The sequence below is a fragment of the Solanum stenotomum genome, chromosome 6, assembly GCF_019186545.1.
Source record: "Solanum stenotomum isolate F172 chromosome 6, ASM1918654v1, whole genome shotgun sequence".
NCBI classification, from domain to species: Eukaryota; Viridiplantae; Streptophyta; class Magnoliopsida; order Solanales; family Solanaceae; genus Solanum; species Solanum stenotomum.
In genome coordinates this window covers 59679269-59700836 of record NC_064287.1, presented here as the reverse complement: position 1 = coordinate 59700836, position 21568 = coordinate 59679269, and the positions used below count along the sequence as shown (strand labels likewise).

The following is a 21568-nucleotide window of genomic DNA, read 5'->3' as shown; positions in this document are numbered from 1 at the left end:
TCAGAACATTTCCCGGTTGAGATGGGGCTGCACCAAGGATCAGTCCTTAGCCCTTTTCTATTTGCTTTGGTGATGGACGAGTTGACGCGGTCTATTCAGGAGAGGGTCCCATGGTGTATGTTATTTGCGGATGACATAGTACTGATTGATGAGACGCGGGATAGAGTCGATGCGAGGTTGGAGGTGTGGAGACAAACGCTGGAGTCCAAAGGGTTCAGGTTGAGTAGGACCAAAACAGAATATTTGGGGTGCAAATTCAGTGATGCGTTGGATGAGGCAGATGGGGATGTGAGACTTGCCACACAGATCATTCCTAAGAAAAATAGTTTTAAGTATCTTGGGTCTGTAATCCAAGGAAGTGGCGACATCGATGATGATGTCACACATCGCATTGGGGTTGCTTGGATGAAATGGAGGGTTGCCTCTGGAGTCTTGTGTGATCAGAAAATTCCACCTAGACTTAAAGGTAAGTTTTACAGAGTGGTAGTTAGACCGGCCTTGTTGTATGGAGCGGAGTGTTGGCCAGTCAAAAACTCACATGTCCAGAAAATGCATGTTGCGGAGATGAGGATGTTGAGATGGATGTGTGGGCACACTAGGAGTGATAAGATTAGGAATGAAGTTATCCGGGAAAATGTGGGAGTGGCCTCTGTGGTGGACAAGCTGAGAGAAGCGAGACTGAGATGGTTTGGACATGTGAGGAGACGGTGCGCAGACGCACCAGTGAGGAGGTGTGAGGGGCTGGTTGTAGAGGGTACGCGGAGGGGTAGAGGTAGGCCTAAGAAGTATTGGGGAGAGGTGATTAGACAGGACTTGGCTCAGCTTCGCATTACCGAAGACACGACTCTAGATAGGAAAGCGTGGAGGTCACGTATTAAGGTTGTAGGTTAGTAGGGCTAGAGTGTTGTCCTCCCTTGCGAGGGTATGGGTTGTTAGCGTTTGTAGTAGTCCTTGCCTTACACTTGCAGTTCTTGTTTGTGTTACATATAGCCTTCTGGTGTTTATTGTGTTTCACTTCTCTCATTGTTTTATTGTTGTTGTTGTCCCCTTGTTGATTATAACTATCTTTCTTATTGGATGTGATGTTTTACACATTGTTTTCCTCGCCTTTTACTTGGTTTTGATGTACTTGAGCTGAGGGTCTCTTGGAAACAGCCTCTCTACCTCTAAGAGGGAGTGGTAGGGTCTGCGTACACTCCACCCTCCCCAGACCCCACCTAGTGGGATTTCACTGGGTATGTTGTTGTTGTTGTTGTATAGTATAGTAATTAATATATAATATGTAGTATTTAAGTGGAAGGTGATGGGGCCCATTTATATAGTTTGATAAATATATTGAATATTGGTAGTGATTTATAGTATAGTAATTAATAATATATAATATGTGGTATTTAAGTGGAAGGTGATGGGGCCCACTTATATATTTTATATAGTAAGTATTGGACATTTGTAGTGATTTTATTGGAACAATGATAGTAATTCCTAGACTCTTCTAATATATAGTAATATGGTGATTATAATAAAATATGTCTATTTCTAATGATGTCCACTTTATGGACATTTTTTCTATCGATGCTCTAAATTTACATATTATTGATATATTTAGAAAAAATTATCAAAACACTTAACTTATTTTATCATATTCGTTAAAATTTCTTATCATTTAAAAAAATTATTTTAAAAAATCTATTATTCTTACTCCTCTCCTATTTTTGAATACATCACTCTTATGAAATGTATTGAGATATCGTAAAGTCAAATAATTCCTACTTTCCTTCTACTTTTTTTTCTTCAATATTTCTATTTTCTACTCCATTAATTGTTTGCCAACTTATCCTTTCTCTTGAGCAAAGAGGAAGTCGAGTAAAAGAGCACTCTATTTCATATATAATAATATAATATAATACTTTGAATAATATAATGTTCTGAATAATTTGTTTTTGACATTAAGTATGTAGAATTGTGTAAAAGAATAAATCAAATACTAAGTTAATTCTGTTTTAAACTATACTAAATATTATACTTCATATTTATGTGATTTTTATTTGTTTTGAAATTAGAGGATAAAAATAGATTGTTAATGTGGCATACTCCTTCTCATTCAATCTTTGTGATGCGATTTTTTCTTTGACGATAATTCTTTTTATAGATTTTTTTTAATATTATGCATTTTTAATAATTGTGTCTTACTAATTTTTAACATTTATAATTTATTTCTTTTTTAAAAAAATTCTATATTTCAATATTTAGCAAAATAAGATAATTTGATCCTTATACTCAGTAGCGGAGCTAGGATTTTTAATAAGGGGGTTCAAAATTTGAAGAAGTAAATCACGAACTAATTGAAGGGGGCTCGACATCTACTAAATATATACAAAAAAGGGAAAATTTTCAAAACAACAATATTTTAGCATCTAATAGGACCCCTTGTCAACACTTTCAATATTTATTGAAAATGTCAATATTTTGGTTTGTTATAAAGCGGACTGTATTTATTTAATTTATTTAATTTGAAAGAATACAAATTTTTAATATTTAATAACAGAATGGAGAGAATCATGGAAGAAAAAATATTTCAGAAAAGGTAAAAATATTTCCCTTAGTTTTTTATCCTTACTTGTTTGAACTTTTTTAAATATGATTTTATCTGAAATGTATTCGGATGGACTTCTTTAAATATGATTTTGTGTGTCATTATTTTAAAATGTAATTGAAATATAAATTGCGAGTGATATTGAAAATACAAAATGAGCCAAATAAAATACAAATCTATTTACTAATAATAGTACGAATACGTATATAATGAATACGTAAATAAACTGTATTTTGGTTATTTAGAATTGAAAATGAATACAAAATCAAATCAAAATAAATATTATCTAGTATACAAAGTGATATTGAAAATACAAAATATGTTTTATTGATGTAAGGATGAATACCTATATAAAATAAATAAACTGTATTTTGGTTATTTAGAATTGAGAATGAATACAAAATCAAATATAAATACCAAACTTGATGGTATACCATTAGGATGAATACAAAATAAAATCTAAATACAAACTATTTGGTATACAAAGTGATATTGTAAATACAAAATAAGGAAAATAAGATAAAAACTTTGTTTTACATATGCAATTAGGATGAATACATAAATAAACTGTATTTTGGTTATTTAGAATTGAGAATGAATGGACAATTAAGAACTTCTATCCGGCAATTGATTCATCAAGTTCCATGGATTCAAGAAGAGTCTTTTCGGAATCATCTATAGAGCGGCGGCGGCGGAGATCTGGAACCCGATAGGGAAACCGCCCGAGCCCTAAATCAAAACCACAAGAAAATAGAAAAAAATTGTTTAAAAGACTAAAAATCTGAAATACATAAATATTTGATGATTATCTAACCAAACTCACATAAAAATAGAAAAAATTGACGGAAAATCCGTAATATATAAAACCCTAAATACAAGATAATCGGTGATTTTAAAAATAAAATCAACATAAATATCACTAAATAATCGAAATTACCTTTAACAATTGAGATATTTCTTGAGTTAAGTTAGAGATTTGTTGAACAAATTAGGAAAACCATTCATAATTTGTATTTCTTGACCAGCAAAGAAATTTGAAGAAAGAGAAAATATAAAACTTGAATGACGGGGGAAAAGAAATGTGAATGATGGGGAAAGAAGATTAATCCGTAGTTTTTTTTTCTTTTTTCCTTTTTTATTTGTTATTGGTTTAGAATTTGGTCCAATGATGGACTGTTTTGGGGGAAAAAGGGTAAAATAAATAATAATATTTGAATACAATTATTTTGTAAAGTATTGACATTTTGACATTTTAAATAAATATTTTAAGGTGTAGTTATTTTGACTAATTATGTTAGGTATGTTGACTAGATTGCTAATTTTCCCAAAAAAATGTTAATCATGTATAAATAATAATATTTTTCGCCGAAGGGGGTTTAGATAAACCCCCTAACTCTATGCTAGCTTCGCCTATGCTTATACTTCGAACCGTTTCGCATAATAAGAGATAAAAGGAGTATTTATTTTGTTTTGGTACATTGAGAAAGTGAATGTAACTTCTTATTTTTTCTTATTTTTCACCCGATATTCAATACTTACATTGTGATTCGACTAACTTGAATTTGAACTCGCACAAAAAATCTTGCTTTGACATTGAAGCGCTCTATTGAAAAATGATTTTATATTCAGAGTTTGAATTCGAGACCCGTCTACTTGGTTGATTAGTCAATGCTCTATAGTCTAGAGTATAATGATGAGATGCTAGTATAGTGGGCCTACAAATGGGCCCATCTCAAAGTACTCTTGGGTCACTTGGCCCTGTTATAATTTCGGCTATGTTTTGAATCCTTACAATTGGTGTGGGCCCATTAACCTACCATTTACCGCACCGCCACGTGTCCATTCTTATTTTGTGTTTGACTGATCATAAAATTTTAGAATGTTAATTTGATCTCGGAATAATTTCAGAGACTTTCCTTCGTGTTTAGTTCTATAACACTAATCTCTTTTTTGGTTTGTAATTTTACATTTGCATTTCTTATTTTTAATTTTAATAGCTTATCAAAGTGTGAAATTGTGAATTTACTTTCTAGGCTAGGAAGGGGTATGGTCTTAAAAAAAAAATTATAATCGATTTGATTAATTGTAGAACTGAAATGTACCCGAGTAAGTCTCTTCAGTTATATAGTTATAACCTAAATATTGTGACTCGAGTTTCTAAAATTTCTTACAATAATTCTTATATTATGTAATTTACTTCTTATTTAGTGTTTGAAAAACTCGATGAAATAAATCAAGAATAGTCAATGTCATATATTATATAGTTTTTTTTAGCATTTGTGTTGTGATAGGTGACAAACGCACGCATATGCAATTTCTCCATTATCCAAAAAGCTTTTGGTGTAATTTTGGTGTTTGTGTCCTTTTAAACTTATTTGAATGGAGTTTTCTTATAATATATGTAGTTTCTCAATCTTTTCAATTATTAATATGCGATATTAATTATAACTTGTTTGGATATTTGTTACATGTAGTATATTGCATATCGTATTATTACTTTAAATATTGTTATTTAAATTTTTATTGCATTGTATTATTAGATTCATTGTTATGTAAAGATGATACGTCTCAGTTTATGCAATAAATGATATAATGTGGTCGCATCGTTATTTTATTTTTTCTCATTTTACTACTATTTATTTAATAATTTTATTTTATATTTTATACTTTTTTTTTCTTAATAATAATTTTATTTGTATCCTACTTTTTTTTTATATTTTACTATATAAGAAGAGTGAATAAATTCACTCCTCTTTCGACACGTGACACCAAAAAAAAGGAGAGGGTTGAACATAAGTGTGAATGTGAGGGTATTTAAAAATACCCTCACATTCACACTTATCTACTAAAAAAAATATTACTATATAATATATATAATGTATAATATAAGTTTTGCTATATAAGAAGAGTGAATAAATTCACTCCTCTTTCGACACGTGGCACCAAAAAAAAGGAGAGGGTTGAACATAAGTGTGAATGTGAGGGTATTTTGGGTATTTAAAAATACCCTCACATTCACACTTATCTACTAAAAAAATATTACTATATAATATATATATTATTACTATATAGGAAGAGTGAATAAATTCACTCCTCTTTCGACACGTGGCACCAAAAAAAAGGAGAGGGTTGAACATAAGTGTGAATGTGAGGGTATTTTGGGTATTTAAAAATACCCTCACATTCACACTTATCTACTAAAAAAAAATTACTATATAATATATATAATGTATAATATAAGTACTAGATAAGTGTGAAAGTGAGGGTATTTTGGGTATTTAAAAATACCCTCACATTCACACTTATCTACTAAAAAATATATATATAAGTAGTAGATTTAAATATATTTAAAAATAATATAAGTAATACTATACTTAGTATGCTTAAAAATAGTAAAAACTACATAAAAAGTACTACATATCATATTACAATAATTAACAATTATTTGACACTTTCAATTCTATCAATGCCATATAAATTAGGATAAAGAAGGTAACATTTATATTCAAAAATAATATAAGTAATACTATACATTACAATAATTAATAGCTTAAATATTTAAAAGTTATATAAAAATTTTAATTGACTCTCTAAATTCTATTGCTACCACAAAAAATGGATTATATGATAAACATATATTGTTTGAAATTGACGAAAAAGAAACTATAAATTACAATAATTAACAAAAAAAATTGTCGGCTCCAAAAAATCTATCAATTAAGAACATATATTGTTTCAAATTGACGAAAAAGAAACTATAAATTACAATAATTAACAAAAAAATTCTCTCGACTCCAACAAATCTATCAATTAATGCCACATAAATTGGGACATGGAAAATAACATATATTCTTTAAAAATTAAGTTCAAAATGTACTATAAAATACAATAATTAACAACTTAATATAGTAAAGAGACATATAAAAAATGATTAATATTTCAAATTTTGCATGTGCCACATAAATTAGAACAAAGAGAGTAATAAATATTATTTTCAAAATTCTGTAAAAAAAAAAGTACTACAAATCACAATAGCTAACAATTTAAAATATTTTTAGAATCATATAAAAATTTCAATAACTTCTCAAATTTCATAATATATGACATAAGAAGAGGGAATAACCAATATATTTATAAAAAGAAATGACATATAAAATGAAATGGACAGAGTATTAGTTTTTGAAAATGGAAAAGGACAAAACACATATAAAATTAAAAGACATATAAAAAAAAGTTGGTTTAACTCTCAAACATAAAAAGTAACATATGTTATTAAAAACTTTAATAAAAAGTACTATAATTTACAATAAATAATAACTTAAAATATCTACAAGACAACAAAAAAAAGACTAATTTTTGTACTGCTTGTGTCACATAAATTAGGATTGGGATGATTTTAAAATTTTAATTTTGGTTATACATTATAAAATAGCCGAAAAATTGAATGATATAATTTTTTTAAAAATAACCGAATGAATCGTCCTATCGATAACCCTAATGTTACTTCTACTCTGTTTATTTTTACTTAAATTTAGAAAGATATGTTTCATTTCTACCCTCAATCTTATCGGTACATTTATTTGCTATTTGAAATTGAAATTAAAAAGACAAATGACAAATAAGTTTTTATATTAGCTCACTTATGAGCAAAATATATTATAACAATCTTTACTAATTTTATAACAATACATAAACTATACTCTCTCCGTCCCATATTAGATGGGCACTTCCAACTTTACACAGTGATTAAGAAATCATTAATACATTGGAAGACTTCACCATTTTACCCTTTGTTTATATCAATGCACATTGAAATGAGTTACAAAAAATACACATACAATATAGGAATGGCCATATTAATTGTAGGGTAAAATGGAAAAGAATTAATTAATTCTATCCTAATTTAATAAGTGCTCAAATAATATGAATTTTTTTTTTTAGTAAGATTCTCATCTAATATGGGACGGAGAGAGTAACAATATAACTTTATTAATGTTGGGCTCGGGCAGCATCCGGGCTTTCTTTACTAGTATACAGTGGCGGAGGTAGCATGTAATGAGGGGGTCATCCGACCCCCCTCGGCGAAAAATATTACTATTAATACATGGTTAAAATTATTTTTTAGATAAGTATAATAGATGTCGAACCCCCTTCCACTAGTTTGTGTGTTTACTTTTCAGATTTTGAACCCCCTTGTTAAATTTTTTGGCTCCGCCACTGCTAGTATATATATAACAATGTAGGCTTTACTTTTCATATTATTGGTGTGTAACTTTATATATCGACTAAAGACAATATTATCTATCCAAAAATTATATTCATCAAAACAATATAATATAAGACATTATGAAACGATACGTAATAACTATCCACACAAGATGTTAATTAGATGTGTAAAATACGGTATACCATCAAGAGGTGTAATGAGATGTTCAATAACCTTTTTGATAAAAAGAGTGGTAACCCTTTAATGGACATATTCAACACAAATTTAAATTAATTGGATAGGTTAATTTTGAATGTAAATTTTTGGGATAAGGGTCTGAAAAATATCTCAATTTTGGTCGAATTTGCTGTTGTGATACTAAACTTTCATGAGGACCTATTACCTCCCTAGACTATTTAATACCGTATTTTAAACATATATATAATTTGCCCACGTGGATATAAAAAATAATGTAAAATTATAAATAATAATGTGTCCACGTGGGCACATATATACCTTTAAAATACACTATTAAATAGTTCAAGGGGTAAAAAATACGGTATTAAATAGTCTAGGGAGGTAATAGGTCCTCATGAAAGTTTAGTATCGCAACAGCAAATCCGACCAAAGTTGAGGTATTTTTTAGACCCTTATCCCTAAATTTTTTAAAAACATATCAATATATTTTTTTAATTTTGGCGTGAAGGCTCACTGCCACACATATTTGTTTTGTCCTTAAAAGCATATAAACATTCATAAAAAGCTAAGCCCTCAGACTCCTTTATGACTTCACTAATTAATTAAAATTTGTTAAAGTGAATTTTATTAAAAGATGAGAAGAACTGTAATAAATTAAAATTAAAAGTGAAAAAAAAAACATTTCTTTTTTTTACCTCATTGTAGTTTTAACTGAAATATGCTGACGTGGAAGTCTATGAAAACAGGCTTTTTTGGGTATTTTATGGGAATTAATTCTTTTATAGTTATGTTTTTTACTTTACTCATTGGAATTGAGAAAAGATTAGTTTGAGAATATACTGTTGGTCTTCTGTTTGGCTATGATTTTTTTTTTCGATCATAAATTTTTTAAATACAACTTAAAATTTCTTATCGTGATTATTGATGTTTTTTTTTTATGCTTCGATCATCACATTATTTTATTGGTTTTATGATTTTTTAATACTTTCTTCAATATTTGTTTTATCTTTCTTATCACTATGTTCTTTTGTATGCATTATTTACGTCGGTGATTTTCTGAAAGCAACTTTTCTATCTACATAAGTTGTAGAAATAATTTTGTATACACTCTATATTTTCATACTTTATCTGCGGAATTTTATTAGATAAGTTGTTATTTTTTGTATAGATCTTCTTGTTTGGGAAGTAATATATATATCTTCAATAATGAAGTAATCCATCCTTTTCAATTTATTAGTCCTTTTTAGAGTCCATTGTAAGAAAGCATTTCCTATTGCTATACTGAGTATTTTTAATTTTAAGTTTTCATATGGTATATTTAAGATCACACAATTATAGACATCTTGGTTCTACGTTTCTTTATTTAAGTTTATAAGTTTTAAAATATTTTTTACTGTTTAAATTTTTGTATTAAGTCAAAATTAAACCACCAAATTAAAAACAATGAAGTAATAACACTAGAACTATTCATCAAGTGACATCATAAAACGAAGTTGGTTTCAACTCTTTTTATGGGCTATTATTTTATTAATGTTAATTAACTATTTTATTCGTAAAATAAAAAAGAAAAGAAGTTAGTTATCAACAGTTGCTAAATTAATATGTAAATAAAATTAACAATTGTTTATGTGGTATTAATTAGCTGTGATTTTGCTATTAGAATCAGATGAACAATCAAAATGGATTTGTCAAATCAGAGACAGCTAATAAATTATTTTATTAGGATAAAAAAAAATATTTTTTCAATTCAATATCATTGTAGACCATACTTTTAATTAATTTCCTTATTTATCCTGTTACTATCCTTATTTTATTATTGTTTTGCATATATAATATGGAGTTATGGACCATGAAGGTATTAATTAAAATCATAAAGAAGTTTGAGGAGATGTCACAACATGCAAAATAAAATAAAAACTCATTTGATATTCAATATGAATATTGAAGTCCGATTAAATTTGAATTCACACATTGCATGACTTATTTCTGAGGTCGACATTTTAAATATAATTTTGCTATTTAGACAGAAGGAATTTTAATCACGTTGCACAACCTGCGATATTACAAGAGTTTATGCTATGAAATATTCAAAATAATTATTTCTAGAATGATTAATTGTTTGTTACAAATGAACCACGTTACAAAATCTTTATATTATTGATTAAAGTTGTTTAATTTATTTATTTTTTGGTTAATAATTTGGAAAAATAAGTTGTAATAAGAACCAACCTACAAGTTTGACTTAGAGACATGTTGCTGAGTAATTAATGAGATCAAGATGCAATCAAGTGCTTAACAATAATTTAAACCTAATAACTAATTCAACTTACTCTTAACAACTATAAAGAAAAAAACTTATTTAGGAAAAAATAGAGTATAATTAGATGAACTAAAGAAAGAATTTGCAAATAAAGTGCATTTTTGGAAGTTCTTATTTCATTTTTTTTCCTAATAAAAATAACAACCTCCTTATTTATTAATTGACTTAAATAATACAACAAAATTTACTCTATCAACTTAAATATTGATTCACTTTGACACTATGTTTTCCTTCAAATAAAAATATGATTTTTTGGCTATAGTAAAACACTTTTACAACATCAAATTCAGAATTTAACCTTTATGAATTTCTTCAATAATTTTAAATTAACTTATACTAATAATTAAGTTCATATAAATACAAAATTTGAACAAAAACTATTAAATTCACATAAACCATAAGTTAAAAACATACACTTTAATTAATTTTATGAGGTTTATCCTAACATGGTAATAGTCTAATAGAACCTAAAGTTACAGCTAGATTTATTTTTTAGATAATGGTCTACTATTAACAAAAATAAAATTCCCACAAACAATAATAAAATTATTACTCCATTATGATTTAAAAAATACAAAAAATAATTTTAGCTGGTGTGGGGTTATTTAAGCTCATATATGAGCTGGATCCACACTCAATGGAAAAAGACCCCACAATAATTTATTACTATAAAAAAAATTATTTATTTTTTAAAAAAATATAAAATTGGTAATACTAATAATTATTTAATTATTTTTATTTTTAATAATGTAACCAAGATAAACAAAAAAAAAAAAGTTTGACAACTCCAAGCACAACACCCATGTTCTTCGTACCAATATATATATATATAAATTGTAATTCTCATCCCCTTGTTTCCTCTTTTTGTTCTTCTCTTCCTCTTAAAGCCAAAAAAAAATTAAAAAAAAGATTTTTAAAATTTATTTAATTTTTTTATAAAATTCTCCTTGTCTCTCTCTTGAAATTTTCTTTCAATAAGGTACTGATATGATTCCTTATGGATGTACCAATTAAGATATGTACTGCTAACTTTTAAGATACTTTTGTTCTTGTTTTGGGGTATTTTTTTTTTCCAATATTTTTTACTTATTTTTATGTAAATTTGTTGAAAAAATTTCAAAAATTTGAAGAAAGTATGAATCTTGGTGTTGGGTCAGTGGTGAAAACCATGTCTGGTGCTAGTTGTAGTGTTTCTTGGAAATCCGGTGGTAGTGATAAAGTTTCCGACCAGTTTCCGGCAGGTTTAAGAGTGCTTGTTGTAGATGATGATCCTACTTGTTTAATGATCTTGGAGAAGATGCTTAGGAATTGTCACTATGAAGGTACTAAAAATTTCATCTTTTTTGATGTTGTGTAAATTATGTGTTTTGTAAATCAAGAATGGTACTTTAGATGTTTTTTCAAGAGTTGACCTTTTTATTGGTGCTTGTTAGTTAGTAAAGCTCAAATCTTTGATGTTTTTTTGGCTTTTTTATGTTGAGTTTGAGCTTGTGGAGAGGATAGTGGATGTGTTTTTTTTAACTTAATTTGGTTGGTTTTGAGTATGATTGATGTGTAGAATTTGATTTTCATGAGATTTGGAAATGATAAGTTAGGAATTCATGATGGAAAGAAGAGTTCTTTTTGGATCTCATATGGAAACTTCTCTTTCTGCTTCTTAGTTTATTAAAGTTGAAGTCTTTCTACTCCTTAGTGGATGTGTTTTTTTAGTTAATTTAGTTGGTTTCTTTGGATTTGAATGATAGGATTAACTAATAGAGAGTATGATTGATGTATAAGATTTGATTTTCATGAGATTTGGAAATGATATGTTGGGAATTCATGATTGAAAGAAGAGTTCTTTTTGGTTCTCCTATTGACCTTCTCTTTCTGCTCCTTAGTTTATTGAAGTTCGAGTCTTTGTTGTTCTTTTCATCGTTTGATGTTGAATTTGAGCTTGTGGAGAGGATAGCGGATGTGTTTTTTACTTAATTTAGTTGGTTTCTTTGGATTTGAATGATAGGATGAACCAACATAGAATATAATTGATGTATAGGATTTGATTTTCATGAGATTTGGAAATGATAGGTTTTGAATTCATGGTGAAAGAAGAGTTCTTCTTGGTGCTCCTTAGTTTATTAAAGTTCAAGTCTTTGTTCTTCTTTTCTTGTTTTATGTTGATTTTTGAACTTGTGGAGAGGATAGTGGATGCACTTTTTTAGAACTTAATTTGGTTAGTTTCTTTGGATTTGAAGGATCGGATAAACCAATTGACTGTATGATTAATGTATAGAGTTTGATTTTCATGAGATTTGGAAATGATAGGTTTGGAACATGGTGAAAGAAGATTTCTTTTTGGATCTCCTATTGACCTTCTCTTGCTGCTCCTTAGTTTATTAAAGTACTTTTTGTTTTTTATGCTGAATTTGAGCTTGTTGAGAGGATAGTGTATATATTTTTTTACTTAATTTGGTTGGTCTCTTTGGATTTGAAGGATAGGATAAACCAATATAGAGTATGATTGATGTGTAGGATTTGATTTTCATGAGATTTGGAAATGATAAGTTGGGAATTCATGATTAAAAGATGATCTCTTTTTGGATCTCATATAAACTTTCTCATGGTGCTCCTTAGTTTATTAAAATCTTTGTTCTTTTTTCTTGTTTTATGTTGAATTTGAGTTTTGGAGAGGATAGAGGACGTGCTTTTGTGCTTAATTAGGTTGGTTGCTTTGGAGTTCAGAGGCGTGTAGGATTAAGGATTTGAAGGATTGGATAAATCAATAAAGAGTATGATTGATATAAGATTTGATTTACACGAGATTTGGAACTGATAGGTTGGGAAATTTCATGAAGAAAGAAGATTTGTTGTTGGATCTCCTATTTACATGTTTATCAGGAACCCTAAACTTCCTCAATTAACTTTTAGGGGTCATTTGGTACGAGGGATAATAATCCCGAGATAAAATGTTGGTTAGGGGTATTAGCTAGTTCCGGGATTATATACTAATAATGATGGGAGGAGTTAGTCCTATATATATGTTGGGATAACTAATCCCATGGGATAACTTTGTCTATCAACATCGCCCATACCAAACGACCCCTTAGGGTCAAGTGAAGTCTTTCATTTATGACCTTGGTCTGAAATAGAATGTTTTAGGCTTTTGAGAACTTCTTGTTGTTGTTTGTTGTTATTGACTATTCATTGTTTCCGCTCACAATTCATTCTAATTTTGTGATTCTTCCAGTCACCAAGTCTAATCGAGCGGAGCATGCATTATCAATGCTCCGGGAAAACAGAAATGGATTTGACATTGTTATTAGTGATGTGCACATGCCAGACATGGATGGTTTCAAACTTCTTGAGCATGTTGGTCTGGAAATGGACCTCCCTGTTATAAGTGAGTATCCCGTTTCATTTAGTAAAAACTGTATTATTTTATTTTTCAAGTTTTGTAACTGCTGAATGCTGATAGCGTACTAATTGATGGTATCTGATTTGGGATTTGTCATTGGCTAGTGATGTCTGCGGATGACAGTAAGGATGTTGTTATGAAAGGTGTTACTCATGGAGCATGTGATTATCTGATCAAACCGGTGCGTATTGAGGCTTTGAAGAACATTTGGCAGCATGTGATTCGTAAAAAGAAGCACGAGTTGAAGGACAAAGATTTTGATCAATCAACAAGCGTGGAAGATGGAGATCAACTGCAGAAACCTCCAGAAGATGTTGATTATTCATCTTCAGCTAATGAAGGGAACTGGAAAAGCTCAAAGAGAAGAAAGGAGGAGGAAGATGAAACTGAAGAAAGGGATGATTTATCTACATCAAAGAAGCCACGCGTGGTTTGGTCAGTGGAGCTTCATCAACAGTTTGTACAAGCTGTCAACCAACTTGGAATTGACAGTATGCATCTCTTGGCTATTTCTTTACCTTAATATTTCTATGTTGCTGTGGTTCCATATTTCTCGGAACTTGGGGTATTTCAGGTCCAGGGGAGTATATGCCTATTTATGATCTTTAGACCTGAAAAAGGAGTTCTTCCCAGCTCAGCTAACCTTGTGGTGTAACCAAACTTGATATACTCCCTCCATTTTAATTTGTTTGTTTGGTTTGACTTGACGTGTAATTTGAAAAAGAAAAGAAGATTTTTTAATCTTGTGGTTGTAAACTAGTGTACCAAAATGTCCTTTTATTTTGTGGTTTTAAACAAGCCATGTGGAAAGTTGAAATTAAACAACATACCAGTGTCATCCCACAAGTGGGGTTTGGGAAGGGTAGAGTGTACGCAGACCTTACCCTTACCTTGGAAGGTAGAAAGGTTATTTCCGTTAGACCCTCGGCTCAAGGAAAAGCATGTCAAAGAAATAAAGGAGGTGAAGAACTCATGGCAAAATCCTATAGTTGCCAAAAGAAGAAAGAGACATTCTTTTTTAAACGGACTTTAAAAGGAAAGTAAGACAAACAAATTGAAACAGGCCGAGTACTATTTTGCTAACGTTCCGTCCATTCTTACATCACCAATTTCAGAAAAAAAAAAGTTCCTTCTTTTCTTTTCTTTTCTTTCCTTTTTTGGATTTTTGGCGTTGGGAGGGGAAGAGGATGTTTTTGAGTCAGAGACATCATTCCATTCATGTGATTCCTCATCAACGCAACTAGCTCCACCACTGAATTCCTGGTTTCATTCAAGTCTATTCATAAGATCTATAATTTGTTTCTAGTTGTTTAGCTTTTAGACCAGTTGTTTTATTCTAATTTCTGATTCCCTACTGCTAATTACCTAAACAAAAGAAAAAGATATTTATTGTTTTTAACAGTTAATAGCACTTTAACAACTATATTTATCGTCTAGTGCTGCCCTTTTAAAGACAGTATATGCCTTAATGCCTTGTTGTCTACATTAATGCACTCCATAATCAACGTAAAACGCTGAACCTGGGGTTTGCCTAGCTTCAAGGGGACCTGACAGATGTGTTATTTTTTCCTTATTCTTCATACTGGGACTTGTACCATATTTACATGATTTTTCCATGTTTCTTGGGATGTTACCATGAATTTAAGAATCTTTGTCCATTTCGCTCCCTCTCCAGAAGGGTGGAGGTTAAATTGACACCATTACGTTGTTAACATGCTATCTTTGTTCACGCCTTTTAGTTGATCATCTTGAACCCTTGTAGAGACAAAGAAGGGGCACTTTGAACAGATTACTTAATAGCAATAAAGCACACATATGTTTAAGGACAGGGATTACTATTATTTCCAGTAGTTAGATTGAAGATTGAAAACTTTTTTGTAAGGACAGGATCAATTAAAACATTCGGCAGGCAAAATTGGGATTGTGGGAGAAAAGTGGAAACCGTGAGGTACATGAACTAGTCAAATTACCTTGGCTTAGTCAAAAGTTCCTAACATTGTCATCGCGTACACATATTTAGTGTTAATCAAAGGGGACATAATTTATGTTTGACATCCATGCTCCCGTCCTCACTCTTTCATAATGGGAAGGAGTACTTGATTCTTGTTGACCACTTAATTATAAGTGGTGTATGAAGACATTGGTAGCGGGTATTACAATAATATCATTCATTTCACACTCCAATGTCTTTAGTGTGTGGTTTAGTTCAAAATCTGTGACCGCTCTTTATCCAAAATGTGTCCAGGCCAACTTGTGCGCACCTCGACCATTCCACTGCATACCTGCTACCTCCCACTAGCACAAATGCACAATTACTGTGTTACTCTGCTCACCAAGGTTTAGGTACATGGGAAGATTCACCTAGTGGTTTTTTTGTCTTTATTGGGATTTGAACCCTAGTTTTATTGCAGTTTCTTTTTTCTCTCAACCATCGCTGATAAAATAAAATGTTCAAGATTCTATAATTCCTGGATATGATTGGAGGCTGTTTGACTTGGTGATATCGGTAGTTGGTATCACAAGAATAACGTTCATCTCTTTCTCTCGGGTGTGCTTAATAGTTGATAGTTCTCTAAATTTTTGCGCAAGGTTTGGTTCAACATATACAACTTTTCTTCATACAAATTGCTTAGTCTAACTGTATTGAAGTGTCTATTACCTTAGAAATGGTTTCTGCTGAATAAGAAAAGAATGTTTGCCTATATTCTAGATACTTACTCGTATATTCTTCGTTGCTAATTCTGGCTTTGATTTCAGAGGCTGTTCCCAAGAAAATTCTTGAGCTGATGAATGTTCCTGGGCTAACCAGAGAAAATGTTGCTAGCCACCTACAGGTCTTGAGCAACTTTACTTCTTCCGTTTTCAAGAATATATGGTTTCATGCACAATTAGTTGATTAGTGGAAGACTTCATGTTTGTTTTGCAACATGTAGTTGATAATATTTCTTTAGTTTCTTAGTAAAGTGCTTATTGGTCGTAATCATGTACTGCAGAAATATCGGCTGTACCTAAGGAGGTTGAGTGGTGTATCACAGCATCAGAATGGACTGAATAACTCATTCATGGGACACCCGGAAGCAACATATGGGACGATGACTTCTTTCAATGGGCTAGAGCTTCAAGCTTTAGCTGCCACCGGTCAACTACCCGCACAAAGTCTTGCTACCCTCCAGGCGGCTGCACTAGGTAGGTCTGCGACAAAATCTGCAATATCTATGCCTCTAGTAGATCAAAGAAACCTTTTCAGCTTTGAAAATCCCAAGTTGAGATTTTCCGAGGGACAACAACAATTAAATAATAGCAATAAGCAAATTAACTTGCTTCATGGGATCCCAACAACCATGGAACCGAAGCAGCTGGCTGATTTGCACCAGTCCTCACAGTCCTTTGTGGCTATGAATATGCAAGGGAATGCTAGAATGCAACAAAACAACGCTCTACTAATGCATATGTCTCAACAACAACAACAATCGTCTAGGGCTCAAATGCTAAATGAAACCAATAATGGTCAAGTTTCACGGCCGCCATTGTCCATGTCACAACCTGCTGCAGTCTTATCACGAAATAGCATTGTTGACAACGTACAAGGGCCAATATACAATCCAGTCTCCCAAACATCTTCAATGGTAGATTTTTCGCTGAATCAAACTACAGAGTTGCAAAACAACAGTTTTTCTCTTGTGAGTAGTAATTCAGGAATGTCAACTCTGACATCTAAAAGATTGCTTCAGGAAGAAGTTAACTCTGATACTAAAGGATCTAGAGGATTCCCTCCTGGTTACGATATATTTGAAGAGTTGCATCAGCAAAAAACGCCGGATTGGGGTTTACCGAATATCGGATCAAACTTCGGTGCCTCTGATCATTCAAGTATACCAGGAACTCTAGATGTCTCACCGTCCATGTTAGTTCAACAAGGTATATCTTCAATGAAGAAGAATGGACTAAATGGAAATTCTCCTATGGGTGGACCGCAACTTAACCTATTTTCTGGCGGAAATTTGCTTCCTGTTAAAGCTGAACAACTTCCTGATACGAGCTATCAAAATACATTTTTTCCGGAGCAATTTGGACAGGATGATCTCATGAGTGCCCTTCTGAAGCAGGTTAAGTCTGTGTTCTTATCCTTAGTGTAGCTTGCTTCAGAATCTTAACTTTACTGATGGCATTCTATTTATTTGCTAATTTGCATTTTATGAATTTCCAACAGCAAGAAAGTGTCGGACAAGTTGAAACTGAATTTGGCTTTGATGGATATTCACCATTGGACAATCTTCCTGTGTAAGACGCGAAAAGAGCGTAGTTGCTGTAAGCTTACGCTTTGTAACATATAATTCTGAGTCACTAGTGTACATAGTTGTCTTTACAGCTGAAAATTGACTTCTGTGAACAAAAACGGTGGAATTTCAGCTCGTCATTCAATTCTTGATGTTGGATTCTCGTCTGGCTGCATCTTCCGGTCTGATTCTTGATTATTGTGGAATTAGACAGCATTCATGAAGAAAAAGGGTAATTTGTGTATGATACTTCTGCATGGTATCGCAAAGGCGTACATGCAAAGTTTTGACTTCTATATAGCTAGTTGAAATTTAGGACAATTTGCACATCCTAGAAGTTATTTTGTGGAGATGTTCTGTTTGTGGGATGCTACGCGTTTGGCGTAAGGATTCTCTTAAAACGTTCGAGTTATTTACTAACTGCAATAACCCAGTTTTATTTCTTCTATTTCACATTCTGGAGTTGATCTTGATGTACAGACTAAATTTGGATTGCCATAAACTGCAGATTCTTTTAGTTGCTCATTTAGCTGATCCTTTGCTTACTTTCTTCTTTATATGAGTTGTTGATTTGAAAGGTATATTTTCTTTCTAAAGCTTGGCTTTCAACCTTATTCAGCTAATAAAAGTAAAAATATGTTTTGATCTATTTACTACTCTTTTATGTGTTGTTGCTGCCATATGTGAAGAGGAGCCTCGAAACAATGGTAAAGTTGTTTTTCTATGATCTATAAGTCACGTGTATGAGCTGTGTAAGAAGTCACTAGTGCATGCATAAGGATATGCCATCTACATTGCAGCACAAACTAGTGGCCGATCCATGTTCTTCAGTAAGGTAGCCAAAATATAAAGAAGTAAACACACGAACTAGCTCAAGAGGTTGAAATTTCACTAGTGGGATTGGGAGAACGTAGAATATGCACAAATCTTACCAATCACTCATGAAGGGGGTCGTTTTCAAAAGATTCTTAGCTCAAATACTGCAAATTCTACTATATACATAGACATAAAAATAAAACAGTTTCTCATGAAAGACAATGTCCTAATCACAAAACGAAAGGGATAAAAAAGCCATTTTTTAAATATCCCAATTTTGAGAATTGAGAATAAAAATGACGTCTAGGCAATACTTAGGAAAACTATTTATTGTACTTTTTGTTTTGATTAAAACATATAAAGGTTGTTGTCATGCAATGAACATTAAGAAATAACTTCATCAATCAACTCATGATCAAAAGATAAGAAAATAATTTCATCAATGAACTAAAATAGTAGTATAAAATTAATGAAATGAAAACATAGAACTCTCAACTTCTATCTACTCAGTCTTCCAAATCGAATTAGCACTTCTCAAATCAAGCTGGACTTCTCCAAGCTGAAACAAATACCCACTCATTCAACCAACCCACAAAGTACTACTACTTTTACTGCCAAGAGTACAACATTTCTCATTCTTTCTTTCCTTGTCCATTTTCATCCTTCCTTGAGTGTAAAAAGAGCCACAAGAAAGAGCCATCAACAAGAATGCTGCTTGTTCTACTTCTCCGAGCTTTCTCTTCTGAGTAGATCTTGATCTTGGTCTCTGCATAACGACTTCTTCTTTACCAAAAGGAAGTAATTTCTTTTTCAACGAAGAAGAAACAATGTTCTTCACAAAGTTACTGCTTTTACTATCTTCACTGTTGCTGCTGCTGCTACAACTTTGGTTCAAATGGTGCTGTGCTTCATTGTTTTTATGTCCAAGTGCCACTGATTTCTTTGATTTCTTCTCTTCGTTGTTCAACCCCAGAAAGGCTCTTCTCTTTTTCCTACTTTTGATCCCACAAGCATTGCATAGTGACTGCATTCACAATGATCATAATCATCAGATTTGAGCATCAAGAAATCGAAAACTAAAATGAGATGGTGTTCATTTTATATTAAACGATTACTCCACCTTCCCGTTTCATGCAACACATTATCATTCTAATCTGTTCCAAGGAAAATGAGACCTTTCTAGATTTGAAAAACTCTAAACATCATATTTAACTTCTAATGGTGTGTTATTACAACCAAGAAACATCACGACATGTTTAAAGAGGCATATGCAACATTGCAGCACCGATTTCATGATCATCTAAACCCAATACTTTAGATGTGAAGCATGAATTTGAGTAAAATTACACTCAAATTGCAACGAATAATAGATATAAACAACTCATTATCATACAACACAACGATCTTTCTTTCTTAAACCATGTGTCAAATAAACAATGTACTTTTGACTATATTATCATGCAATTCTTTCAGATATTTTGTGCGACTACACCGAGTATGTTGCTATTCTATGGTGTTCAATCCAATTTGAACCAACATATACTATTCCACTATCTCCCAGATATTGTACAACTTATACGAACTTGTAATCCTATAACATGATTTATCCTTCTTTAATAAAAAAAATAGATCAATGTTCAACTTGAAGTCGTAAATAAGACGGTAGTACTAACCTTGGGACCAGCAGGTCCACCTCTCCAAAGAGGTGTTTTTGTGGTACCACAATCAGCACAAGTCTTAACATTACTTTGGCTAGTTTCCGGTGAAGTAACTCCACTACTCATTTCATCAGATCCTAAACCCTGCTGCAACACAAGAAACAATTCAAATCAAACACTAATAAACTTCACAGAAACTCCCCTACTAAAAGAAACTGTAAACTAAGCAACAAGAACAATGTAGCTAATCAGAAGAATCCCAACTGAATGATTATAATTGAGAAAAATTCCCCACCAGTTACACAAGACCCATTACAGAAAACAAGCTAAAAAGACCCAAAACCAGCTCAATCACACTTGATTTAGACCTGATAAGAAGAGGTTAAGCTAGTGATTCATCACTTAGATCCACCACTTTGGATCAATCACCTAATCAGAAGAATCCCAACTGAATGAGTAAACTTCACAAGACCCACTAAATGGAAAAGCTAAAATGACCCAAAACAAGCTCAATCACACTTGATTTTTAACTAAAATAAACGACGACTCAAACCAAACAGAATGACACATGATTTAAACCTAATAAGAAAAGGGCAACTAGTGATCACTTACTTTATCACTTAGATCCACCATTTTTATCGTATTTTCAGAACAATCTCATCTAAATGATCACACCAGCAGCAATCACACAACAGAAAACCACTAAAAAGACACAAAAACAAGCTGAATAACTCTTCATTTTCGACCTCGACTGAATGATCACACTGAGTAAACTCAACCAACAATTACGCAAACACCCATTTAACGAATCGGCTAAAATGACCCAAATCAAACTTGATTTAGACCTAATAAGAAAAGGGTAACTAACGATCACTTACTTTATCACTTAGATCCACCATTTTCGATCACCTTTTCAGAAGAATCTTAACTGAATGTAAACTCCACCAGCAATTACTCAATAAACCACCAAAAATACCCAAAAAAAGCTCAATCACACTGGATTTTTGAGCCCTATCAAGTAGAGAGAACAACAATTAAAATCCCACAACTCAAAAACGAAGAAGAAATTCGAGCTTAGTGTATAGATAAGAGAAGAAGAGTGAAAG

At 31.5% G+C, this 21568-nt stretch overlaps 2 protein-coding genes across 5 annotated transcripts; one reads left to right on the top strand and one right to left on the bottom strand.

Moving 5' to 3' along the window:
- Positions 1-11095: 11095 nt before the first annotated feature.
- LOC125866947 (two-component response regulator ARR1-like) lies at positions 11096-18439 on the top strand. Its single transcript, XM_049547339.1, has 6 exons — positions 11096-11639; positions 13544-13696; positions 13816-14202; positions 16469-16545; positions 16705-17817; positions 17922-18439. The coding sequence occupies exons 1-6, from the start codon at positions 11453-11455 to the stop codon at positions 17994-17996; spliced, it is 1992 nt and encodes a 663-aa protein (XP_049403296.1). The 5' UTR covers positions 11096-11452; the 3' UTR covers positions 17997-18439.
- A 689-nt stretch (positions 18440-19128) lies between these two features.
- On the bottom strand, positions 19129-21568 carry LOC125869212 (GATA transcription factor 15-like). Of its 4 annotated transcripts, none has more exons than XM_049549775.1 (3): positions 21341-21568; positions 20478-20609; positions 19129-19828 (listed from the first exon to the last, which is right to left on the bottom strand). In XM_049549775.1, the coding sequence occupies exons 1-3, from the start codon at positions 21359-21361 to the stop codon at positions 19385-19387; spliced, it is 597 nt and encodes a 198-aa protein (XP_049405732.1). In that variant the 5' UTR covers positions 21362-21568; the 3' UTR covers positions 19129-19384. The 4 variants fall into 4 exon arrangements, with proteins under 4 accessions (XP_049405732.1, XP_049405734.1, XP_049405733.1 ...); XM_049549777.1 differs by having other exon boundaries at positions 20478-20606; XM_049549776.1 differs by lacking the exon at positions 21341-21568 and adding an exon at positions 21075-21192.

What these genes read in the sequence shown, in the direction of transcription:
- LOC125866947 (XM_049547339.1), top strand. Translation starts at nt 11,453, where the DNA reads ATGAATCTTGGTGTTGGGTCAGTGGTGAAAACCATGTCTGGTGCTAGT. An exon ending in AATGGACCTCCCTGTTATAA is followed by an intron (nt 13,697 to 13,815) that starts GTGAGTATCCCG and finishes GTCATTGGCTAG; the next exon opens with TGATGTCTGCGGATGACAGT. An exon ending in TGAGTGCCCTTCTGAAGCAG is followed by an intron (nt 17,818 to 17,921) that starts GTTAAGTCTGTG and finishes AATTTCCAACAG; the next exon opens with CAAGAAAGTGTCGGACAAGT.
- LOC125869212 (XM_049549775.1), bottom strand. Translation starts at nt 21,361, where the DNA reads ATGGTGGATCTAAGTGATAAA. An exon ending in TGGTGGATCTAAGTGATAAA is followed by an intron (nt 20,610 to 21,340) that starts GTAAGTGATCGT and finishes CTTGTGTTGCAG; the next exon opens with CAGGGTTTAGGATCTGATGA. An exon ending in GTGGACCTGCTGGTCCCAAG is followed by an intron (nt 19,829 to 20,477) that starts GTTAGTACTACC and finishes TTGTGAATGCAG; the next exon opens with TCACTATGCAATGCTTGTGG.